Raw genomic sequence first — 20427 nt, forward strand, 5'->3', positions numbered from 1 at the left:
CTACTCTTTCTAAACAAGAACTGCATTCATGCAGTATTTATATAAAATGTTAAATATAAACAAGGTTGAAATTTTAAAACAATAGAAAGGCAAGTCAGCGGCCCAGCCACTCCTGGCATTTACCAGAAGGGAGCTATTGACTAAGAGCCCAGAATTTCCCAGGAAGCCCCCCACTCCCCCGCAAACAGGCTGTCAGACTCGAGCCTTAACTTTTAAAAAAGGTTTATTACTTCAATAGTGAATTATTTTTAAAAGATGATAAACTTCACTTCTCTTGCAGTAGAAAAGAGGCAGAGGCTTGCCCCAGAGCGGGAGTCACAGGTGGGTGGGTCTCCCACCTGACCAGACCAGACCCCAGACTGATGGGGCTGGGCTTCCGCACCTCTGCCGCGGCACCTAAAAGCTGAGGGCCCTCATGGTGGGCAGCCTGGGGCGGAGCCTCCCACCACCCCCACCAGGGAGTGGCCGGCTCAGTATACAGGATGATGTCAGTTTAGGCTGGAGGAAAGGGGCCCCAGGCATCCAAGCCTGGTCCCCACGCAGACTTCAGGGAGATCAACGTCTGCTTGGGGAATGAGGAGACAGTCGGAGCAGGCTCAAGATGCATCTGGAGCTGTGGCCTGTGTGAAGGTGCCTCGTCCCCAGCCCAGATGGACGTACAGGGCCAAAGCTCCAGGTCTGGGCTGGACAGGGCAGCCCCCTGCCCACACGGCTTTGGCACGAGAAGTCTGTGTTCCCGGGCTGGGTTTTGGGACAGTAGCCGGCCCCTCGGAGTAAAAGGCCTGTCCTACATGACCGAGCCACCAGTCAGGGACTGCAGGATTTCGTGACGGGTGGAGAGGGCCCTGGGGAGGAGGTGGTGTCCGGAGCCCGGGCCCCCTGGCTGAACGGGTCAGGCCAGGCTCACTCAAGGGAGGGGACCCAGTGCCCACAGCACGGAGGGTCACTTGGACAGAAGGCTCCAGACAGTCCTTGTTGATGAGGCTCTCCCTGAGTCTCCTCAGCAGCAGCTCCATCCCTGAGTGTGCCTGCACACGCCTGTGCACTCGTGCGTGTACACGTGCTGGGGGGTGTGCAGTGTGTGGACGCGCGTGTGGCAACTGTGGGGCTCAGACTTTAGGACTGGTGGGCTGTCCGCTGAGTAGAGTCCTGAAGAAGCGGGGTGTAGGGGCCGGGGAGCAGGTCTGGCTGAGTGGCCGTGCCGGGCGGGCTCGTGGCGTCTCCGGGACCCTGTGGAGGAAGACAGGGGCTGGATCACTGAGCCCTGTCAGGGAGCCCCACCCACGTCCCCGGCCCCGCCCTCGGCCTTGCACCCACTTCCTCCAGCGAGAGACAGCCCCCTCCACATCCCCCATCAGCAACACCCATTTGCCAAAGTCGAGATGAGAAAAAGCTGGAGTGACGTACAGACCCCCGAAATGCAATCACGAGGGCCTCCTCTCTCACTACCCACCATCTTGCCCTGCCCTCACCCCATTTCAGAGGTGGGAAAACCGAGGCCCAAAGGGACTTGCCTAATACAGTGAGAAGGAACCCAGGCCTTATCTGCAATACTGTGAACACCGAAACTGGAAACCACCTAAATGTCCACCAACAGGAGAATGCATTTTTAAAATAGCATCACAAGATGGCATTGAACCTGGACGGCTTTCACAAACCCGGAGCTGTGGAGGGGAAAAGCCAGCTGCGGAGTGACCCATGAGAATTGTTTTAATTATCTATTGTTCCTGGATATATTTATACGGACTTGGAGGGGGAAAGCCCACACACCAAATTCCTGGCAATGACCTGCCTCTGGGGGAAAAGGTGAAAGAGAACAGAATGTTCGAAATTAATGTTGTTGAGTCTGGGTGACAGGGAACAGCAGATGCTGGAATTTATCTACTTTTACTTTTTTTTTTTTTTTTAAGTTTCTCAACCAAGCTGTTAAAGATAGGATGGATGAGACGAACCATGAGAGACGATGGACTCTGAGAAACAAACTGAGGGTTCTAGAGGGGAGGGGGGTGGGGGGACGGGTTAGCCTGGTGATGGGTATTAAAGAGGGCACATGCTGCGTGGAGCACTGGGTGTTATGCACGAACAATGAATCATGGAACACTACATCCAAAACTAACGATGTAACGTATGGTGATTCACATAACAATAAAAAATTTAAAGTAAAAAAAAAAAAGACAGGATGGATGATAAGGACTGATGGGGCGGGGTGCTCTTTACCCCTCTGAGCCCTCTGCTTTCCTTCCCCTGAAGAAGGTGCCCACTTGCAACCCCAAGGGCTTGCTTCTCCAGGCGGTGAAGAGAATCAAAACCCCCACTCTAGGCAGCACAGAGGGAAGGGAAGGGTTGGACTCTGGCCCCAATCCCTCTGAGACAGGTCTAAGGCTTCCAGGATTGAGCCCATTCAAGCCAGGGGCAGGGGGTGTGGGGGGTGCGGAGAGGCCAGGCCAGAGTGAGGCCAGCCCCCCCCCCACCACCACCACAAAGAAGCAGCATGGGACACCTAGGGGTGGCCAGAACCCCAGCAATGTGACCCAAAGAGCCACGACTTAAGAAAAACTTGCTCAGAAGTAAAAAGGGAAACTAGTCCCAGACTGAAAAGACCCCCTGGTCTATCCCAAGGAAGACACAGGTAACAAATCCCCAAGGAACCAGAGCATGAACCAGATTCTTCCTCTTCCTGTCCCCCGTCCACTTTTGTTTAGCTGAGAAATGAGGACTTAGAATGGTAGAGAAATTAATGAGAAGGTAGGAAAGGTCCTGGAACATTTCCCTGAAGGGCTTCTGTGTACAGTTGTCCAAGATGTTCACTGCACAAGGACACCTAGCCAAGGGGGCCGCGAATGGGCTGTCATGTTCCATTTGCCAAACCCTCTGCCCTAGAGCTGGCCAGGTCTGCACAGAGTGGCTGTCTTTCTTATCGACCCAAAAATACTCTTCTGGGCTAGTGCAGGCCCCGTTTCCTGCTTTCTCCCAAGCAAGACAGCCCCTCAAGACTACTCCCCTGCCCAGATGCAAGGCAAGATGCGGGGCCTCCCCCAGGGACCCACACTGAGGCCCCAGCACAGGCAGGGATTCTAGGTCTCCAGGACCACTGGTCACTTCCCAGGTGCCTGCCCCCGAAACCAAAGCCTATAGGACATTACAGGACACTGCGTTCCCCAAGCACACATGACTGGGGGAAGGGGCAGTGTCATTGGGTGTGGAGGCTGAGCTGCCTTCCAGAAGGCAGGGCAGTAGAATCTCTAAGTGAAAAACTTCCCTAGTAACTTGAAAGTTGGATTCTGTGGGTAAAATAAAGAGGAGACCCCAGCTTTGTTTTTGTCTTATTGGGGGGGGTGGCATGACATGCTGGCTGTGTCCCTGGCAGCCCAGGGCTCTGACCTCACAACCACCACCCCTATCTGTGCTAAAAGGGAATAACGCCCTTCTCTATTCCTGAGGACCCCACCGCTGCTCCCTGAGAATGCCAAGCAAGTTTCCACAGAAGGGAATCATGGCTAGAAGGGGGCAGGGGTGCCCGTGAAGCCAAACTGTACACAATAAGGCATCCCAGAGGGATTCTGGGGAGACACGGAAGGAAAGGGAGACGAGTCTCCAGCTTGGATGCCCTGTTCCCGAGCCCGGGGACTGTGTCCTCAAGGAGGGGATCCCGTACACGCTCAGCCCTGACGTGCTCATGCCCCCACCTTCCTACTCCCCAGTTGGCCGGAGGAGCCACCCCCCCAAAGCCTGGCTACGGACACAGCTGTCCCTCCCTCCTTGCAGGGCTGGCAGCTCCCGTGCCCACGACTTTGCATTTTCTACTTTATTTCCGCCTCCAGCCCTGGCAATCGAAGAAAAGTGGAGGCAGCCAACTAGCCCCAAAAAGCAGGGCTGCTGCCTCGCCCTCGCTCTGTGGCTCTCAAGAAAGCTACTTAAAGCCAAGCAGGCTCGGCCCCAGAAGCTCGAGGGGGTGGCACATTTTTGAGAAACCAAGGTAACAGCTATTTATCAGAGGTACAACCACAGAGTGACTCACCCCTGCCTGACCCCAAACTCTAGGGCCCAGGACTCCGCCGGCCACATCTCCGAGCAGGACTCGGCTCTCCTAAGACCTCAGACCTAATGGGACCCGGCCAAGAAGGTGAACTCCCACAGGCACAAGGCACAAGCCTGCTTCTCCTGAAGGTAGGTTGCCAGATAAAATCGGGGCAGCCAGTTAAATCTGAACGTCAGGTAAATAACTGAGTTTTCAGTATACGCACGTCCCAGTAACTGCACGAACACACCTACCCTAAATTTATTCATTGTTTACCTGACATTCAAATTTAACTGGGCATCATTTTGTTGTTGTTTCTCGGGGGCGGTGGGGGGGGGGGGCGTTGTTGATCTGTGTTTCTTTGCTCTATCTGGCAAACCTACCCTCAGGCTGAATCCTGGTATTCAGCTGGTGCTCACTTGATGCTTAAATTCTCTTTTTCCTGGTCAGCCATCCCAGATTTATTGATTTATTTATTTAATTTGGGTCTGCAGGGTTTGTTTGTTTTGGTTTGGTTTGTTTTTTTTGGAGAGAGCACGCATGAGCAGGGATGGGTGATGGAATGGGGGGGGAAGGGGCAGAGGGAGAGAGAGAATCCTAAGCAGGCTCCATGCCCAGCACGGAGTCTGACATGGGGCTCGATCTCAGGACCCTGAGACGATGACCTAAGCCAAAATCAAGAATTGGACGCTCATCCGACTGAGCCCCCCAGGCACCCTCGTCCCAGATTTATTTAGACTCCTGTTTCTCAAACACTGGATCATCTACATTAGAATCCCCTTGGGGGTGTCCATTAAAATAAGGATTCCTGGGCTCCATCCATGATTCTACTCCAGAGGGTCCAGAAGGATGTCCAGGGGCCCGCACTTGGAGCCACCTTTCCCAGAGGAGTCTCCTGCACCAGAGGTATGAGAAGCAGCTGCCTTGAACCTGAGCCTCACTTTTCTAAGACAACCTGGCAAGTGAGACCGAAGTCCACACGGCGCCATCGCCCTCCATCTCCTGCCACGCCTGGGGCCAAAGAAACCGCCATTGGCTCTGAATGCCAAAATACACAAGCCTGAATTCTCAGTCTGTAGACACTCCAGGTGAAGTTTAGGCTGAAGACACGTGTAAGATCCAAAGAGTTTCAAGGGACGGAGAGGGGAGGGGGGCGCGCCGCGTTACCTGGTACCCACCTACAGTCTTGCTTCTTGCAGCACAGTGCCCTTGGGAGCTGATGTCATCAGGGATTCAGAATAGGCCTGAATGGCCTCCTTATTCTTTGAGCCCTTTTTACTACTATTCCAAAATAAATAGCATTTCTCCTAGAAGATAACCAAGCTAATTTATAGTTGACACTGCAGCCAAAGACAAAAGGTTGACACGCTTCTTCAAGGTTCGGAAAGCAAAGAGCAGGGTGGTAAGTCCAACAGCCGTTAACACCTGGAGATCGGGAGATCTGGGGAGTGGGTGCCCTTCACCAGACAGAAATGCCTTCGGGAAACACGCTCGGTCTGCCAGACGAGCCACGCGGGAAAGGGTCTGCCCACCGGAACATCTAGGCTTTGGACGGGAACCAAGGTGGGGAGACGGGCCACCGTGGGCAAGGGCACTGGGCCAAGAACCCGCGGGCCGAGCAGGTGGCATTTTTAAAATGGGCCAGAAACAGACGTTTCTGTTGAAAAGGCTTGCTATTTGAAAGGAATGACTTAAGAAGAAATATTTCTGGGAAATTAAAATATGTTGAGTTCATCAGCATACGATTTTTTTCTTAAATCAGGACAAATAACATAAAAATATGTGAGGCCTAACCCCTGCTAAGCTCCCCCTGCAAAAAAAAAAAAAAAAAAAAAAAAAGTCACGGAATAAATTTCCACCACGTGGCCTCCAGTGCCACCTGTGGGGAGGGAATCTCAGCTGCGTCCTCAGTGGAAACAGGCATCCTTGTTGGGTCTGGGGACCGCACACTGACCTGGGGGTGAGGCCTGGAGGGAGGGGGTCCTAGCCAGCCATTTCACATGGCTTTCCTCACTCTCCTTCCCCCTCCTGCTCCTGATGGACACTCAGGAGAGAGACAGAGGAGAAAGAAGATGGGGAGGCTGCCCCCGCCTCCTCCCCTGGGCCAGCCCCTCACCAGCCAGTCCCCAGGATCTCCCGCCTGTGGCGATGGAAACGCCCAAGGAGGGATCCTCAGGCTGGGAGCCTTGGCTTCTAGTCCCTTCCGCCCTCCCAGCATAAATCAGTCAAAGAACTATAGGGAGTTCCCTTGTGCTCCCTGGAGAGCCAGTCCCGCTCAGTCCAACAGGCTGGTTACACCCATCGATCACCAGAAGCTCAAACACCAGAGTGGTGGAGTGGTGAGAGCTCACGAGCCCTGGCACCGTCTCACCAGGGCAAACCTTCCCCCCTACAGGATAGGGAATTTGGAAGGCAAATCCGGTTAAGTGGCTGAAACTCAAGTTAAGAGCCCGGGAAGGTTTATTGTTGCCGCCCCAGCAAGCAAGCAAGCAGGCACGCAAGCCGCCCCCAGGAAAGAGGAGAAAGCAGAAGAGCCGTTTGTCAACACTGAAGCAAGAAATCAGGCACCGTGGGGGCCCAAGGGCCCTCCGACATGCCTCGCCCATCCCTGCCTCGGGGCCTTTGTACTGGCCATTCCTTCTCCTGGAGCACTCCTTCTGTGAGTCTGTGCTGAGTGTCTCATCAGCACTCACCTGGAAGCCTAAATCCTACCTCTTCAGAGAAGCCTTTCCCTGAAGGGTCCCCAACCCTCTTAAATGCTATGATGTCCAGTCCAGGAGCCACATCTGGCTGTTAAGCCTTTAAAATGGGGTGAGCCTGAATCCAGACCTGCTGTAAGTATAAAATACACACTGGATTTCAAAGACTTAACGTGAAAAAATAATGGCAAATACAGTTGTATTTATATTTTTATATTGATTACATGTTGATGTGGTCGTATTTTGGACCCATCTGGGTGAAACAAAATATATGATTAAAATTGATTTTTTTTTCCCTTAATGTGGCTATTAGGAAATGTAAATTTAAAATCACACCCACGGCTCACGTACTTCTACTGGACAGCACTAACCTCGTCTGTCACGTTTTCTATCATCTTTATCATCAGCTAAATTACGTTTTCGGTTTACTCAGTTTTCGTCCATCTCTCCAATTAGAATGCCATGGTCCCCCAGAGCAGGGCACGTGTCTGTCATGTTCACAGCTATCTGCCCTGCACCTGACAGAGCCTGGCACCCAGCAGGTGCTGACTTGATGAACAAACCATTCAAGTACCACGTCTCATTACCCAAAGCCCACAGGCAGCCCCCCCCAGGGAGGGTCCCCAGGTCACCCAGGAGCGGCAGAGGAGTGGCAATGTGAGACGCAAGAGAGAGAAGCACGCAGTGACAGCTCCCTGCCCCAGGCAGAGATGCGGGACCGCTGCCCAAGGTGGGCTCCAGGCTGAGGGTGTCCGCAGAGGCGACTGGAGGGACGCCCAGGGGACCCCATGCCCCACCTTCCCCCGGCAGGCAAGCAATGCACTGTTCAGACCAGGCCTCGCTCTGGCCACCACCTACTTGGCTCCGGATCTGGTGGATGATGGGGATGAGCAGCAGGACGCAGCCCAGCGCGAGGAGGACGTACTGGGCGTAGTGCAACACACTGGGCATCAACACCAGCTGGGTGTAGAAGGTCTGCAGGGGCTCACCTTCCATCGCCCCGCTCTGGGGATAGAGAACGACAAACGAATGGGCTGGCGCCACACTCGGCAGGCTTGGGGTGCGGATGTTGCCCCATGCCACATCCCCGTCCCCCACCCCGTGCTCATCTCAAGACCGCAGGACAGAGCTTGTGATGGCGCCTGGGCGGGGCGGGGGGGGGGGGGGGGCGGGGGAGGCGCGCACATGACGGGACTACATTTCCCAGACTCCCTTGCAGCTGGGCAAGGCCACGTGATCCCATCTGGCCAATGGGATGTGGGCCCAGGATGCTACAACTTCCTGCCTGGCCCATAGACACCTGCCCCCGGATTCTCTCCACATGGGTCCCAATTCCCGGAACGGGAAGGGTTCTGGGGATCTGGAGGAGGGCGGGCGGGACTACGGGACAGCAGGAGCCTGGGTGTCCCTGAATGACCGCGTGGAGCAGAGCCGCCCGGACGGTGACGGGAGCCGGCTGTCGCTTCGGATGCTAGCTCTGCGTGACTGAAAACGCCCTGGCCAGAAGGAACCCCGAAACGCCAGGAGAAAAGAAAGTCCAAGTGAAAAGCTGACACCCTGAGAAGCAACTTCCCTCCCCTCCCGAGAAGTGGTCAAGCGCGTTTAGAAAATTACACCCCGGGCCGGGGCCGTATGGCTTCAGGCGGCCTCTGCCTTCCTCACCTCGAGGGATCCTGCCATCGCGGTGGGTTAATTGACAGGAAGTGCTTGGGCCGTGCGAAGCTCCTCGCACACTGCTCTACATCCCACGTTCCAGCCAGCAGCCCGCCCCCCCCCCACAGACAGCCCCCTGCCTCCAGAGCCCCCGCTGGCTCCTGCCCGGAGTCCCAGACGCCGCGCTCCCGCGAGGCAGCCTCACCTCTTCAAACCACACCAACGGCAGGACCACGGGCTGGATCTTCGCCGTTTGCCTGGAAATAAGCGAGACAAAGCACGTGAGAAGTTTCTGTCCGGGTGTTTTATGTGAAGCCGCTTTGGACATGTGACCCTAAGCTCCAGGGTCGAGAGGGATTTGATGTTGCAACAACCGGACTGGTGCCGCCTTGAGTAATGGGTATTTCCTGGTGGGGAGCGACCGGACGATCTGATCCTATCTTTTTGAACTAAAAACTCACATCTCCTAGAAGGTGGGGGCTGCCAGTGACCTGGCTGATGTTCATCTGTTCCTTTTAGAAACAAAACCCCAAATTTATTCGGGACGGCAATGCACCCGGCTAACTAACAATAGGTTTTATGCTCACCTCCTGCTTTCCTTCGGAGAGTCTGGAATCTGGGTCCATGCCAGACAGAGGCTGCCTACGTGACCAGGCCCCAATAAACAGCGCTGGGCGCTGAAGCTCTAATGGGCTTCCCTGGTAGAAAACACTTCACACGCATTGTCACAACTCATTGCTGGAGGAATTAAGGGCATCCTGAGGGCCTCTCTGGGGAGAGGGCTCTGGAAGCTTCTGCCTGCCTCCCCCAGCCTTTACCCCATGTGCCTTTTCCTTTGCTGACTTTATCTGAACCCTCCCTCTGTAATAAATCACAGGCACAAGTATGACTACGTGCTGGGTCCTGTGAGTCTTCCCGCTGAATCATGGAACCTAAGAGTGGTCTTGGGGACCCCTCACTAGCTAACTGTGTGACCTCGGGCACGCCACCTACCCTCTCTGTGCCTCCTCTGTAAAGTGGGGATCACACAGGCACTCCTCATGGGGCTCTACTGCTTTAAATGCAGTAACATTGAGCAAGGTGCTTAGAGGAACACCCACCACATACAAAAAGCTCCGGGTCTGCTACTATTGTCATTGTTAAATCCTAGCAAACAAATGGATGAAAACATTCTGCAGCTATCTGTGGAAGTGGGGGGAGGCTTGGGTCTGCTTAAAGAAGGCACAGCCGGACAGAGAAATGGAACGCACTGGGGGGACAGAACCAAAGTCAGCACAAAAGGCCCAAATCCCTCAGTCACCGGTCTTAACAATCTCTCGGGCCACTCGCTAAGTAGAGTATTGTGCAGGGAAATGAATTTACACAGCATTACCTACAGAGGGGAGACAGAGAAAACACTACAGAAATACAATAGAAGGTCCACGTTGGCCTCTTTTATCTGAGTTGGTAAGAACGGATGTAAATGGAATGCAAATAGCATGCAACTCTGCTGCCTTTATCTTGTGGGCAAACAGCACAGAAGTTCCCCAGACAAGCCACAGTTAAACAGCTCTGCCCGCAGGCAGCCGTGTCTCTGGCCTTTTCCCTCACCCACTGCCCACTGGCCCTCAGGGATAGCAGGAAGCACTGCTGTTCGACCAGCTCCCTCGAGGCCACTGCTCCAGCCCGAAGGGGAGGTCAGACAGCTGCGAAGCCCCGTTCTGAAGAGACGGGGACAGAGGCCCAGAGAGGTCAGGGTAGAGGCCCAGGGTCACCAACAGGCAGAGTCCGACAGCCCAAGTGTACTCGTGGCTTGAGCAGCATTTGCCAAGAATCCAAAATCACTTCCAACAAGTGAAAATTAAGAGAGCCCCTGCTAAAATCCAGATTTTGAAAAAATGCATTTGAAAACGCATCAGATGGGGCCACAGCAGGCATGAGCTCCCTGGGGCGGGGCGGGGGCTGGTCCTCGGCCCCCACCCCCACCCAGCCTGCCCAGCTTTGCCTAGTCACCTCCCGGCCCCCCCCCCCGCCCCCCGTGAAGTGACGTGGGCCCCAGAGCCCGAGGCTGGTGGGCGGCAGGCCTGTTTCACCACCCCCAGATCCTCCCAGAGCAAACCCTCTGACAGCCTCACAATGCACAGATAAAAAGCCAGGGTGGGAGCGAGGGAGGGAGCGTGTTCTTTCCGGCTGAAAGGCATGTTACAAAGCTGAAGAGATGCTCACATTCCTGCAGCCCAGAACTCTTCCTAGGGGAATTTTTTTTTAATGAAACTATTTCAAATATGCTAAAAAAATCCGAGAACCCAGACACTACCCTAACGACCCTGGGAGAGGGCCCTGTGCCTGGCTCCCCTAGGCTTCACCCCGTGCCTCTTCCCTTTGTGGATGGTGCTTTGTGTCCTCTTGGCATCCTCTCGCCAAGCTCCATCACGACACCACGTTCTGACAAGAGCTGGTGAGGACGTGGCGGCTGGAACGTTCCCACACTGCTGGCGGGAAGGTCAACGAGGCAGTTGCTGGACAAAACACTCCGGACGGTGGTCCCTCTAACGCCCAAACGTGGACTTGCTGTCTGAGCCAGCAATTATGCTCCAGGGTATCTACCCCAAAGAAATGAAAGCACGCATCCACACAGAAATCTATACTGTACATCTAGATTAGATCTATATCTGATCTGGATTAGATGCACTAATCTACGCGTGGTGATGGCGGCATTACTCAAGGATGGCCAAAACCGAGAAAAACCCAAATGTCCATCAATGGATAAATAAAACCTGCCCAGTGCCCACAATGGACTGCGATTCGGCCCCGAAGAGGAAGAAGCAGTGACATCTGCCACAATGTGGGTGAGCCTTGCAAACATGATGCCGAGTGAGAGAAGCTGGACACAAAAGGCCACACCGTGCACGATCCTCTTTATAGGAAGGGTCCAGAACAGGCAAATCCATAGAGACAGCAAATAGATGTGGGGGCGCCAGGAGCTAGGGGAGGGAGATGGGGAGTGACTGCTAACGGGGACACGGTGTCTTTGGGGGTGATGGAAATGTTCTAGACTTGACGGTAGTGATAGCTGCATAACTCTGTGAATACACTACAAATCACCGAATTGTACCTTTTAAAAGGGTGAGTTTTACGGTACGTGAATTACATCTCGATAAGGCCATTATTCAAAACAAACAACAACAACAAGAGAATCAGGGCTTAAAAAAAATGTCTTCCATAAAGCGAGGAGTCACACTTTAAAATGCTGTTTGGTACGTTTCCATGGTCCAATCCTTGCTCTTGCCAGGATTTAATTTTTTTTTTTTTTTTCCAATTTTCTGTCGAGTGGGAAACTGCTTGGATGGAAGAGTCTGGCGAATTTGGGGGACAGATGTTGAGAGACAACACCAGGATTCCGGGGCAGGGAACGGACTCCACATCCGGTAGGACTGGCTCCCTCCCCACCTGCTGATCCCTGGGGAGGTCACTGCAGTCCCCCCACCCCCGGGATCCGGGCCCCGGCTCCCAGAGCCACTCACCCGATGCCTTTGATGGCCTTGATATACAGGCTCAGCTGCAATTTCACGGAGCAGTTCATGGGGATCCCGGTGACCTGGGGAACGAAGCACAGAGAGGGACCTGGGCTCGCTGGAGCCCCTGGTCCTGCCCCAGAGGGTGGGCGCGGGGGGCTCCCCTGCCACGGGCTCTGAGCCCTTCCGGGCAAACACCACGTGTCCCCAGACACAGTACATTCTGTATTCATCATGCCTCCCCCATCCTCCAAGCTAAACAAAATAGATTTGCATGTGGAAAAAGTCACTCCTCACACTTTTCTTGTCTCAAACCTAATGATAGTTTTCCCTCGTGTTTAATTTTCTTTTTCTCGAGAACTTTTTAATTTCCAAATACGAGGTAGTGACAGGAAACTTCCTTTGTTGCAGAAAACCACCTTTTTTTTTTTTGGATGAGATCATTTTTTTTAAGTAGTAAGTAAATCACAGGAGAGGGGACACACGTGCATGACCAAACCCAGGGAGGGAGCTCCAGAAGCGGAAAGGAACCGGGCTTGAGGTCAGGGGGCCTCAGCCACTGCCTCTCCACCGAGGCCTGTTTCCTCATCTGCAAAAGGGGCTGGTTCCCCCCACGTCCCGGAGCTTCTGCAGCACAAAACGAGGCAAGCGAGACAGCCACACTCGGGGCCATCAACGCTTGTGTGATTATCACGTACATCAGTGTTATCTTCTGATAACACAAAGAGTGTTATCTTCCGTGATAAGCAGGCCTTGCGGGCCCCGGTGGCCCAGAGGGACAGGGCAAAGGCCGGGCTTCTGACATGGGGGAGAGCTTGAACCCGAGAAGCCGGCGGGATGGGAGAGAGTCCACCCGTGTGCGGAAAAGTGATAACACCGCAGGCCCGAGGCTGTCCTCCTCAGAGAGGCCTGTTGGCCAGGCTGGCCTGTGGCTGGCATCTGGGAACCTGGATTTCGGGAGGGCCCCCCCCGACTCCCGAACTGATAAGCGGGGCTCACTGCGCCTGGATTGTTTGTACAAACAACGTGATTTATGCTGACCACCCGCTTTCCTGCGGGAAGTCTGGAAGTTTGGTAGGTACCAGGCAGAGGGTGCCGGTATGAGTGGCCCCCAGTGAACACCCACGGTGCTGAGTCTCTAATGGGCTTCCCTGGGAGATGACACAGCTCATTGCTGGGGGAATTCAGTGTGTCCTGTGTGGCCTCCCTGGGAGAGGGCCCTGTGCCTGGCTCCCTTCGGCTTCACCCCCTGGGCCTCTTCCCTTTGTGGATGGTGCTTTGTGTCCTTTGTAATCCATCCCAGCCGGGATTTCCATCATATGCGGAACCCTGGGAGTCCTCCTAGCAAATCATCAAACTTGGGGGTGGCCTCAGAAACCGACATAACCTGCCACCCCCACCCCTGCTTTCTAGAACAGCCTCTCTAGTCTGGGGTCTCCACCCGGGCCACTTCCTTCCCCAGGAAATTTATTTCCTTCCCTCCTTGGCCCGCTCCTCCAGGGCTGTCAGGCCTCTTCTCCGTGGGCAAAACCCCACCCGTTCCCAGCACCCCACAGAACAAAAACATGGACCCGTGAGCACACTCCTTTTCCCACACCCTTCCTGCTTTCAGGGCCAGAGGAGTAGCCACCATGAAAGCAGTCTCCACAGGTATTCTGTTCTCGGGGCTAACGCGGCCCAGGCAGCAAACGGGTCCCAGGCTCTTCCTCCCCAAAAGTACTCGAATCAGCAACCAAAAACCAAAAGGCTACTTCCCTTCCCTGCATGCCTCCAGCTGACCCGAAACAACAGAAGTAGAAGCCAGTTCCTACTGTGGCCACTACAAGACACCTGCTGACATCTGTCTGGTCCCCCAATCTTGGCCACTTGTTCCTCAGCATGGGGGGGTGGGGGCGGAGCCGTGCACGCGAATGAAAGTCCCCTGTGAGAACAGAGATCATGTCCTTGCCAGATTCCCCAGAAGCAGCAGAGAGAGAGAGAGGCAGTAAAAACAAACAAACAAACAAACAAACAAACAAACGAGGGGCGCCTGGGTGGCTCAGTCGGTTGCGTGTTGATTTCGGCTCAGGTCATGATCTCAGGGTCGTGGGGTCCCCACGCCGGGCACCCTGCTCAGTGGAGAGTCTGCTGGAGATCCTTTCCTCTGCCCCTCCCACCCCGTTCTCTCTCAGATAAATAAATAAATCTTTAATAAATAAATAATAAATGAACTAAAAGAGAAGAAGGTGGACAACCCTGTTAGCTTTAAAACAAAAAAAAAACTCTTAAAAACTGGTTAAAATGTTAAGACAACATGGAAAAACCTTAACACTTCTAGCAATAAAAAATGAACTTAATGTGGAACACACAATATATTAATATTAATTGCTCTCAATGTAATTAATTAGTATCAACCTCATTAAAATTAACTGATCTTAGCCCGTGTTTGAATTCAGCTTTGTTCCTTACTTACTCTCGGTCATTTGTCAAGCCCATACCTACTGAGATGCTAGCGTCTCTGGGCTAAATGCTGGAATCCAAGCAACGAACAAGACAGAAGGGACCTTTCCTCTGTGCAGTCGACAATCCCATTTATGAGTTGTATCATGTGACCTATCTGGACCACAGCTTCCCCATCTGTACAATGGGAGTAGCAGTGCTCACCCCCCAGATCACTGTGAGTGTGTACTGCGTTACCGTGTGTGAAAGTATCGAGCTCATGCCGGCACCATGAGTGTGCGACCAATATCTGCTGGATGTGAAGTGTGTGCCATCACTGTCAACTAACTAGCCTGGGTTTTTAGTGAAAAGAGAGAGGAGGGGATGGTGGAGTGCCAGGGGCCGGTGGGGTCAAGTCAGGAGCTCAGAAAATCTGAGTACACAGAAAAACGACATGGAACATTGAAGAGCTCTGAAAAAGGCCTGCGGGCAAGACCATGAGCGTCCACTCAGGCAACAGAAACCCGGAGGATTTTTTAATCAACAGCAAAGGCCACCGAGTCCAAACGGGCACATTTTACAGTGGCAGAGATACAAAGAGATGAGACAACCAGATGAAGACAGGCCCGTGGGAGGACCACATGCGTGGGTCTGCCACCTTCTTATTTGCCACCTGCAGACAGAATGTCAGAGAGGAAAATTCCCCAGAACCCAATTTATTTGCAAGACATCACAGGCTCTTGTTGGGACCTACAGATCTTTATGATACATTGGCACAGCCAGAGGGCTCCTCTGGCTAATTTGCAGACTGATAATTCTAATTAATTTACTGTCTTATGGTCCTTTTATAAAGACAATTCCCTTGTAAAGAGATTATGAACTCCTTCAACTATGGCGTCAGGGCAAAGTAGGGACCTCTGATGACTTGCTACTCTAGAAGCTATCGATGCCAAGGAAAGCCAGGCTTCCTATCACCCCTGCCCGGGAATAGCTCAGTGCCTGACAGGGGCAGGAGCGGGGAGCAGAGAGAAGGGGGCCAAGGAGGCACCAATGGGAAATGCCATACTACCCCCCACAGGTTAACAGGCAGGGGCTCACCGGGTGGACGTCCAGGAATAAGGAATGCTCCTCTTGGTTGGGGTGAAGGCCAAGCACCGCTTCTGCTAGCACCGGGTCGGCGTTGTAGAAGTGAGGGTGGGAGAGAAACAAGGGCGCATCTAGAAGGCGGGGCGGGGGGGAGAGGGGGTCGTCAGACAAGGGAGAGCACTGGCGCATCCAGAAGCCTGCGTCGTGCCAGGCCCAGGGCGATGCACAGATGACGGAGCAGGACCACAGCCTGCAGAGCGCCCAAATGATGACAAGATGCAAACAACAATACCTAGAAAGAAAGAATTCCTTCATCCAGTCTGTAAATGTTTACCAAGTGCCCAAGAGACACCAGGCACTGGGAAGGGACAAGCTCTGTGCCGGCAGGAATGGTCATGTGGGAGCTGCTGATTCGGGTGGGGGAGATCACAGGAAGGAAGGGAAGATGGTTAAACTACGCCAGGCAGGGAAGGCCAGGGAACGGCATTCCAGGTGGAAGGTTTGGCAGAAGCAAAGGCAGGGAGGTGGGGAAATGCACAGTGCACGTGGAGCAGACAGTACGTGGAGGTGAATTATGGGAGTTGAGGATACAAAGGTAAGTCGAGGTCAGATCTGAACTTGGGCGGGTGAGGGGCGTCTTGATGGCCAAGCCAAGCAGTCTGGACTGTCTTCTGCAGGCAGTGCGGCAGCTGTCAGAGACGCTGAGGTGTGCACACCTGCGGCCAGGTCTCCCTGTCGTCCACGGGAAGGGAGAAGACACGCCTGCTTTGCTCCTTCTCTCCCAGCAGCCGCTCTGCAGGATGGATGCCAGCGAGTGTGAACAGGGGCTGACTCAGGCCCCTCTGTGTGAGAAATTCACACCCAGAAACATGAGGCCGAACCTCTCCATCAACTGACCGAGCAAGGCAAATGCCAGCGCATCCTCATGTGCTCAGGACCACGACCAACAGGCCTGATGGACAATGAGTTAACAAGGAAAAGAATGAGCCTCTCTCAAAAATCCATAAGGATCCAGAACAGGCAAATCCTAGAGACCAAACACTGCACATTGTGCTAGCCAGGGGCTAGGGGACGGGAGATGCTAACAGGGAGTGACTGCTAACAGGTATGGGGTCTCCTTCTGAAAGGATCAGAATGTTCTGGAACTAGACAGAGTCGGTGGGTACACAATATTGTCAATGTACTTAATGCCACTGAACTGTATATTTTTAAATGCTTAATTCTATGTCATGTGAACTGTACCTCAAAACAAAAAAAAAGAAAGAAAAATGACAACAAAACACACAAGGCTTCCTTCCCTAAAACCAACAGCCCATCCACCACCTGCCAGGTGACAGACATCCGTGTTATGTATGTCTGGCAGCCTCAAATCTAGATTCTTTCCACTTAGCAAAACCAAGCACTGGTTTGAAATAAAAGCTGGGATCTCATTGCTGCCTGATTTCATCTTTCCTGGAGTACTTTTACATTGCCTTCATTTGTCTTGACATTGATTCATTCAGCCAAGTACCGCTTCAATTTTGGCATACCTGGGTCCCCCTGCACGATTATATAATGTGCTTCTCTGACCCAAATGCCATTGCTTTATTTAAATAGCTATATTTTAAAGTGGAGCTTTCTAGCTGAGCTATAACTGGCACACACTTGCCACAAGACAGTGAATGTAGAAATAAATACAATGGAAACCACAAAAGTTGAACGTTCTAACTAGATACCATTGCCCGCACAGAGCTTTGAGTCCCAAACCCGCTCTTTTCAGTTAAAAGGAAAGATAGGGGCGCCTGGCTGGCTCAGTCGGTGGGGCGTGTGGCTCTTGATCTCAGAGTTGTAGGTTTGAGCCCCGTGTTGGGTGTAGAGATTATTTAAAAATAAAAATCTTTTGAGACGCCTGGGTGGCTCAGTCGTTGGGCGTCTGCCTTCGGCTCAGGTCATGATCCCAGGGTCCTGGGATCGAGCCCCGCATCGCTTCTCCCTCTTCCCCTCCCCCTGCTTGTGTTCCCTCTCTCTCTCTCTCTGAGAGAGGGATAAATAAATAAATAAATAAATAAATAAATAAAATCTTTCAAAAATATAAATAAAAAAATAAAAATCTTTTGAAAAGAAAGCTGGATGGGTGCTGGAAAGATCTCTTAGCACCAACAGAGACTCTCTCCTGGGGTTAACTGGAAGGAGGGCAATGGAATGGGAAAACAGAAGCCCTCTCTCCCAAGTCAGTCAATGTCACTTAAAGCCACCTCCTAGACCTCTGAAGTTACCTTGAGCACCCCCAGGGACGATGTCCTACAATTTGGAAAACCTCCTTTCCCATCCTCCCATTTCTGCTGTGAAAGGAGACTACCAGAGCGAACATGAGGACCCCCGTGTTTACTGAGACCCTCAGTAAGGGCAGTGGTCACCACATCAGGCCCTCAAAGGTGGCAAATCTCCAAGGAGCCCCAGTGTGCCTCCCAGGCCGGAGGCACCTGAAGTGGGTCAGACCAATGTCCATCACCTGACCCTTGCTTCAGAGAGTAAGCACGCTTGTCGCTTGTTCTTTTAACAGCAAGCACAGGTGCACGCATTCCTCTCTATTTTATTTCCAAACAGCATGGGTAATAAGTGGTCATTAATTTATAGCTTTATGGCACACCCAACCAGTTCTAACTGCCCAGGGTCACCACAGATTATGATGAAGAGGTCGGTTGAGCAAATCTGAGGGCCTTGAGCAGCACAAAGTTTGAGGACCAAGAGTCCTCCAGGTCCAAGAAATCTTCAAGGCCCTAAAAGGGAAATGTATGGTATTCCTTATCTTCAGACACAAGGTCACAGACATGCAGACACAGGTGCACTGAAGGACGATTCCCAGCAGCACTACGATAATGGTCAAAAGACAGGAACTTGGCTGCCCGTGAATGGCAAAGAGGTAAGGAGACTAAGGTGTGTTCCCACAGAGGCACACTATACAGCAAACAACAGCCCCAGGGCGGACGGACCTCACCAATGCAATAAAGGGTGGAAGAGACCAGAAAGAGAGAAAAAAAGGAGCGCACGCCGTATGATTCTTTTCACATAAAGACCAAAAGCAGGCAAAGCTGTGCTGCTGGACATCAGGCCAGGGCCTGGGAGGGGCCCTGGGGGTGTCCGGGGCCACTCCTACCCCGGTTCTCTATCCGGGTGCTGGTGACAGGGACGTGGGCCCCTTGTGGAATTCAAACCGCACGTGTCCTTTGGGCCCCCCTCCGTACATGTGTTTAGTTCCACGTAAAAGAAAAAATATTTTTTACATAAATATTTGAAAATTCCTTCGCACTTTTTGGGGCTCCTGGGTGGGGCAGTTGGTCGAGCAACGGACTCTTGGTCTCCGCTCGGGTCATGATCTCAGGGTTGCGGGATTGAGACTGCGTTGGGCTCTGCACCCAGCACAGAGTCGGCTTGTAACTCTCTCTCCCCCTCCCACTGCCCCTCCCCTCCATGCTCACTCGAAAATAGATAAATAAATCTTTAGAAAATAAATAAAAGTAAAATTCCCCCTCACTTTTGAGGTTGTTTTGGCAGATGTGCTAAGATGAGGCAGTGCAAACCTCATCCCTGGCCCTCTGAAGTGGATGGACATGGAGCTTGCGCCTGCCTGGCACCCACTCTTTCCTCTGGAACCCACACCCCAACTCTGGAACCTGCCATGCCAGAGCTGGCCCCACCCATGGAATCAGGGGTGGAGCGTGTGACACGGCCTGGCCAATCAGCATCACCCTGGGCCACGGTGATTGGTCCACAGGTGGCCGTGGGATGCAAGGCAGACCAATGTGTGCACCGTGGGGCACCTGCTGGAGTGAGGAGGTCCCAGGTGGGCCCTTCCGGCAGGAACCCCAGGAGGGGAAGAGGGGAGCCTTGGAGCCAGAGGGAAGAGCCTGCCTGGAAGAAAACTGAGCTGGCACCCGGACTGAGAAGCAGCTTCCCACAACAGCTGAGCTCTGGAGCCGTGCCTAATACAAGAATCTACTCCGGAACTTTGCATCACGCAAACCAGGACATGCCCTTCAGGACTTAGGCTGCGGCAGCTCTCTCCCCTGGCTGAGCAACAGAAGCACACAGCCAGGCAGGTCTCTGCACCGTCATCCCAACCCACAAGCAGAAATTCCCAGAGACCCCAGGGAGGGGAGAATTAAACAGAGGGCAAGGACAGGTGGGTCATACAAAGCCGTGACAGGGAGGGCACTTCCAGGCCCCAGCTCCAAACCCTTCACCTACAAAGCACCCCATTCTGCCTGAACTTGGGGAGTCGTCCAGCCTGACAGTCTGTCCCCCCAGCCCTGCTGCGAACTACCCGTCTTGGATCCCCATCTCCAGCTGGACATATGGCTTCAGCCAGACAGGCCCCCAGAAGGCAAGACCCAGTCGACTGAACAGTGGCTTCTCGTCCTACCCACCATGTGACCTCGGGCACGTCCCAGCCTTGAGCCTCAATTTCCTAAGTGCAGGATACACCCACACACCCATACATTCCAATACTACATACTGGGCACAATTCTAGCAGCTGAGGACAGAGCCCTGCCAACAGCATTTACAGTCTGGGAGAGGACACAGACAATAAGTAAGTAAAACAAAATACACAGTCAGTGATTTCGGGGAGTGATGGGCACCAAGAACACAATAAAGGGGGAAATGAGAGAAGCTGGCAGGGGCAGAAGAGGGGGAGTAAGGAGGGACAACTTTAGTATGGGAAATCGGAGCAGGCCTCCTGGAGGGGGTGGCCTCAGAATAGATCAAAAGGTGGGGAGGGGATGAGCCACACAGATCCACACGGATATCTGGGGAAAGAACTCTCAAGGCAGGGTGAACAGCGGATGCAAAGGCCCTGAGGTGGGACCAAACTTGATATACTCTAGAAACAGGGAGAAGGTCGTGGGGCTGAAAACTAGTTAGTGGGGGAAGTACAGAAAGAAATGATATTGGCAAGGCCAGCACAGGCCAGATCCTGCAGAGCACTGAGACCCCAATGAGGGCTTCACTCTATGTGCATGGGGGGGCCGTAAGACCTTTGAAGCAAAGGCCTTTCCACCCTGATGAAGATGTTCTCCTT

The 20427-nt window shown here is 53.2% G+C and overlaps 1 protein-coding gene across 1 annotated transcript in view; it reads right to left on the bottom strand.

Annotated features, from left to right (window-relative positions):
* Nucleotides 1-205: 205 nt before the first annotated feature.
* Nucleotides 206-20427, bottom strand: part of SCARB1 (scavenger receptor class B member 1) — a 72408-nt gene continuing 52186 nt past the window's right edge. Inside the window, 6 exon segments of the mRNA XM_088019688.1 lie at nt 206-1142; nt 1144-1230; nt 7576-7722; nt 8576-8627; nt 11874-11947; nt 15381-15499. Coding sequence (XP_087875814.1) covers nt 1110-1142; nt 1144-1230; nt 7576-7722; nt 8576-8627; nt 11874-11947; nt 15381-15499 — 512 coding nt within the window. The 3' untranslated portion in view covers nt 206-1109.

The sequence above is a fragment of the Eumetopias jubatus genome, unplaced genomic scaffold (assembly GCF_037043125.1).
Source record: "Eumetopias jubatus isolate StellerSeaLion01/CBP00866 unplaced genomic scaffold, mEumJub1_p1.0 scaffold_16, whole genome shotgun sequence".
Taxonomy (NCBI): domain Eukaryota; kingdom Metazoa; phylum Chordata; class Mammalia; order Carnivora; family Otariidae; genus Eumetopias; species Eumetopias jubatus.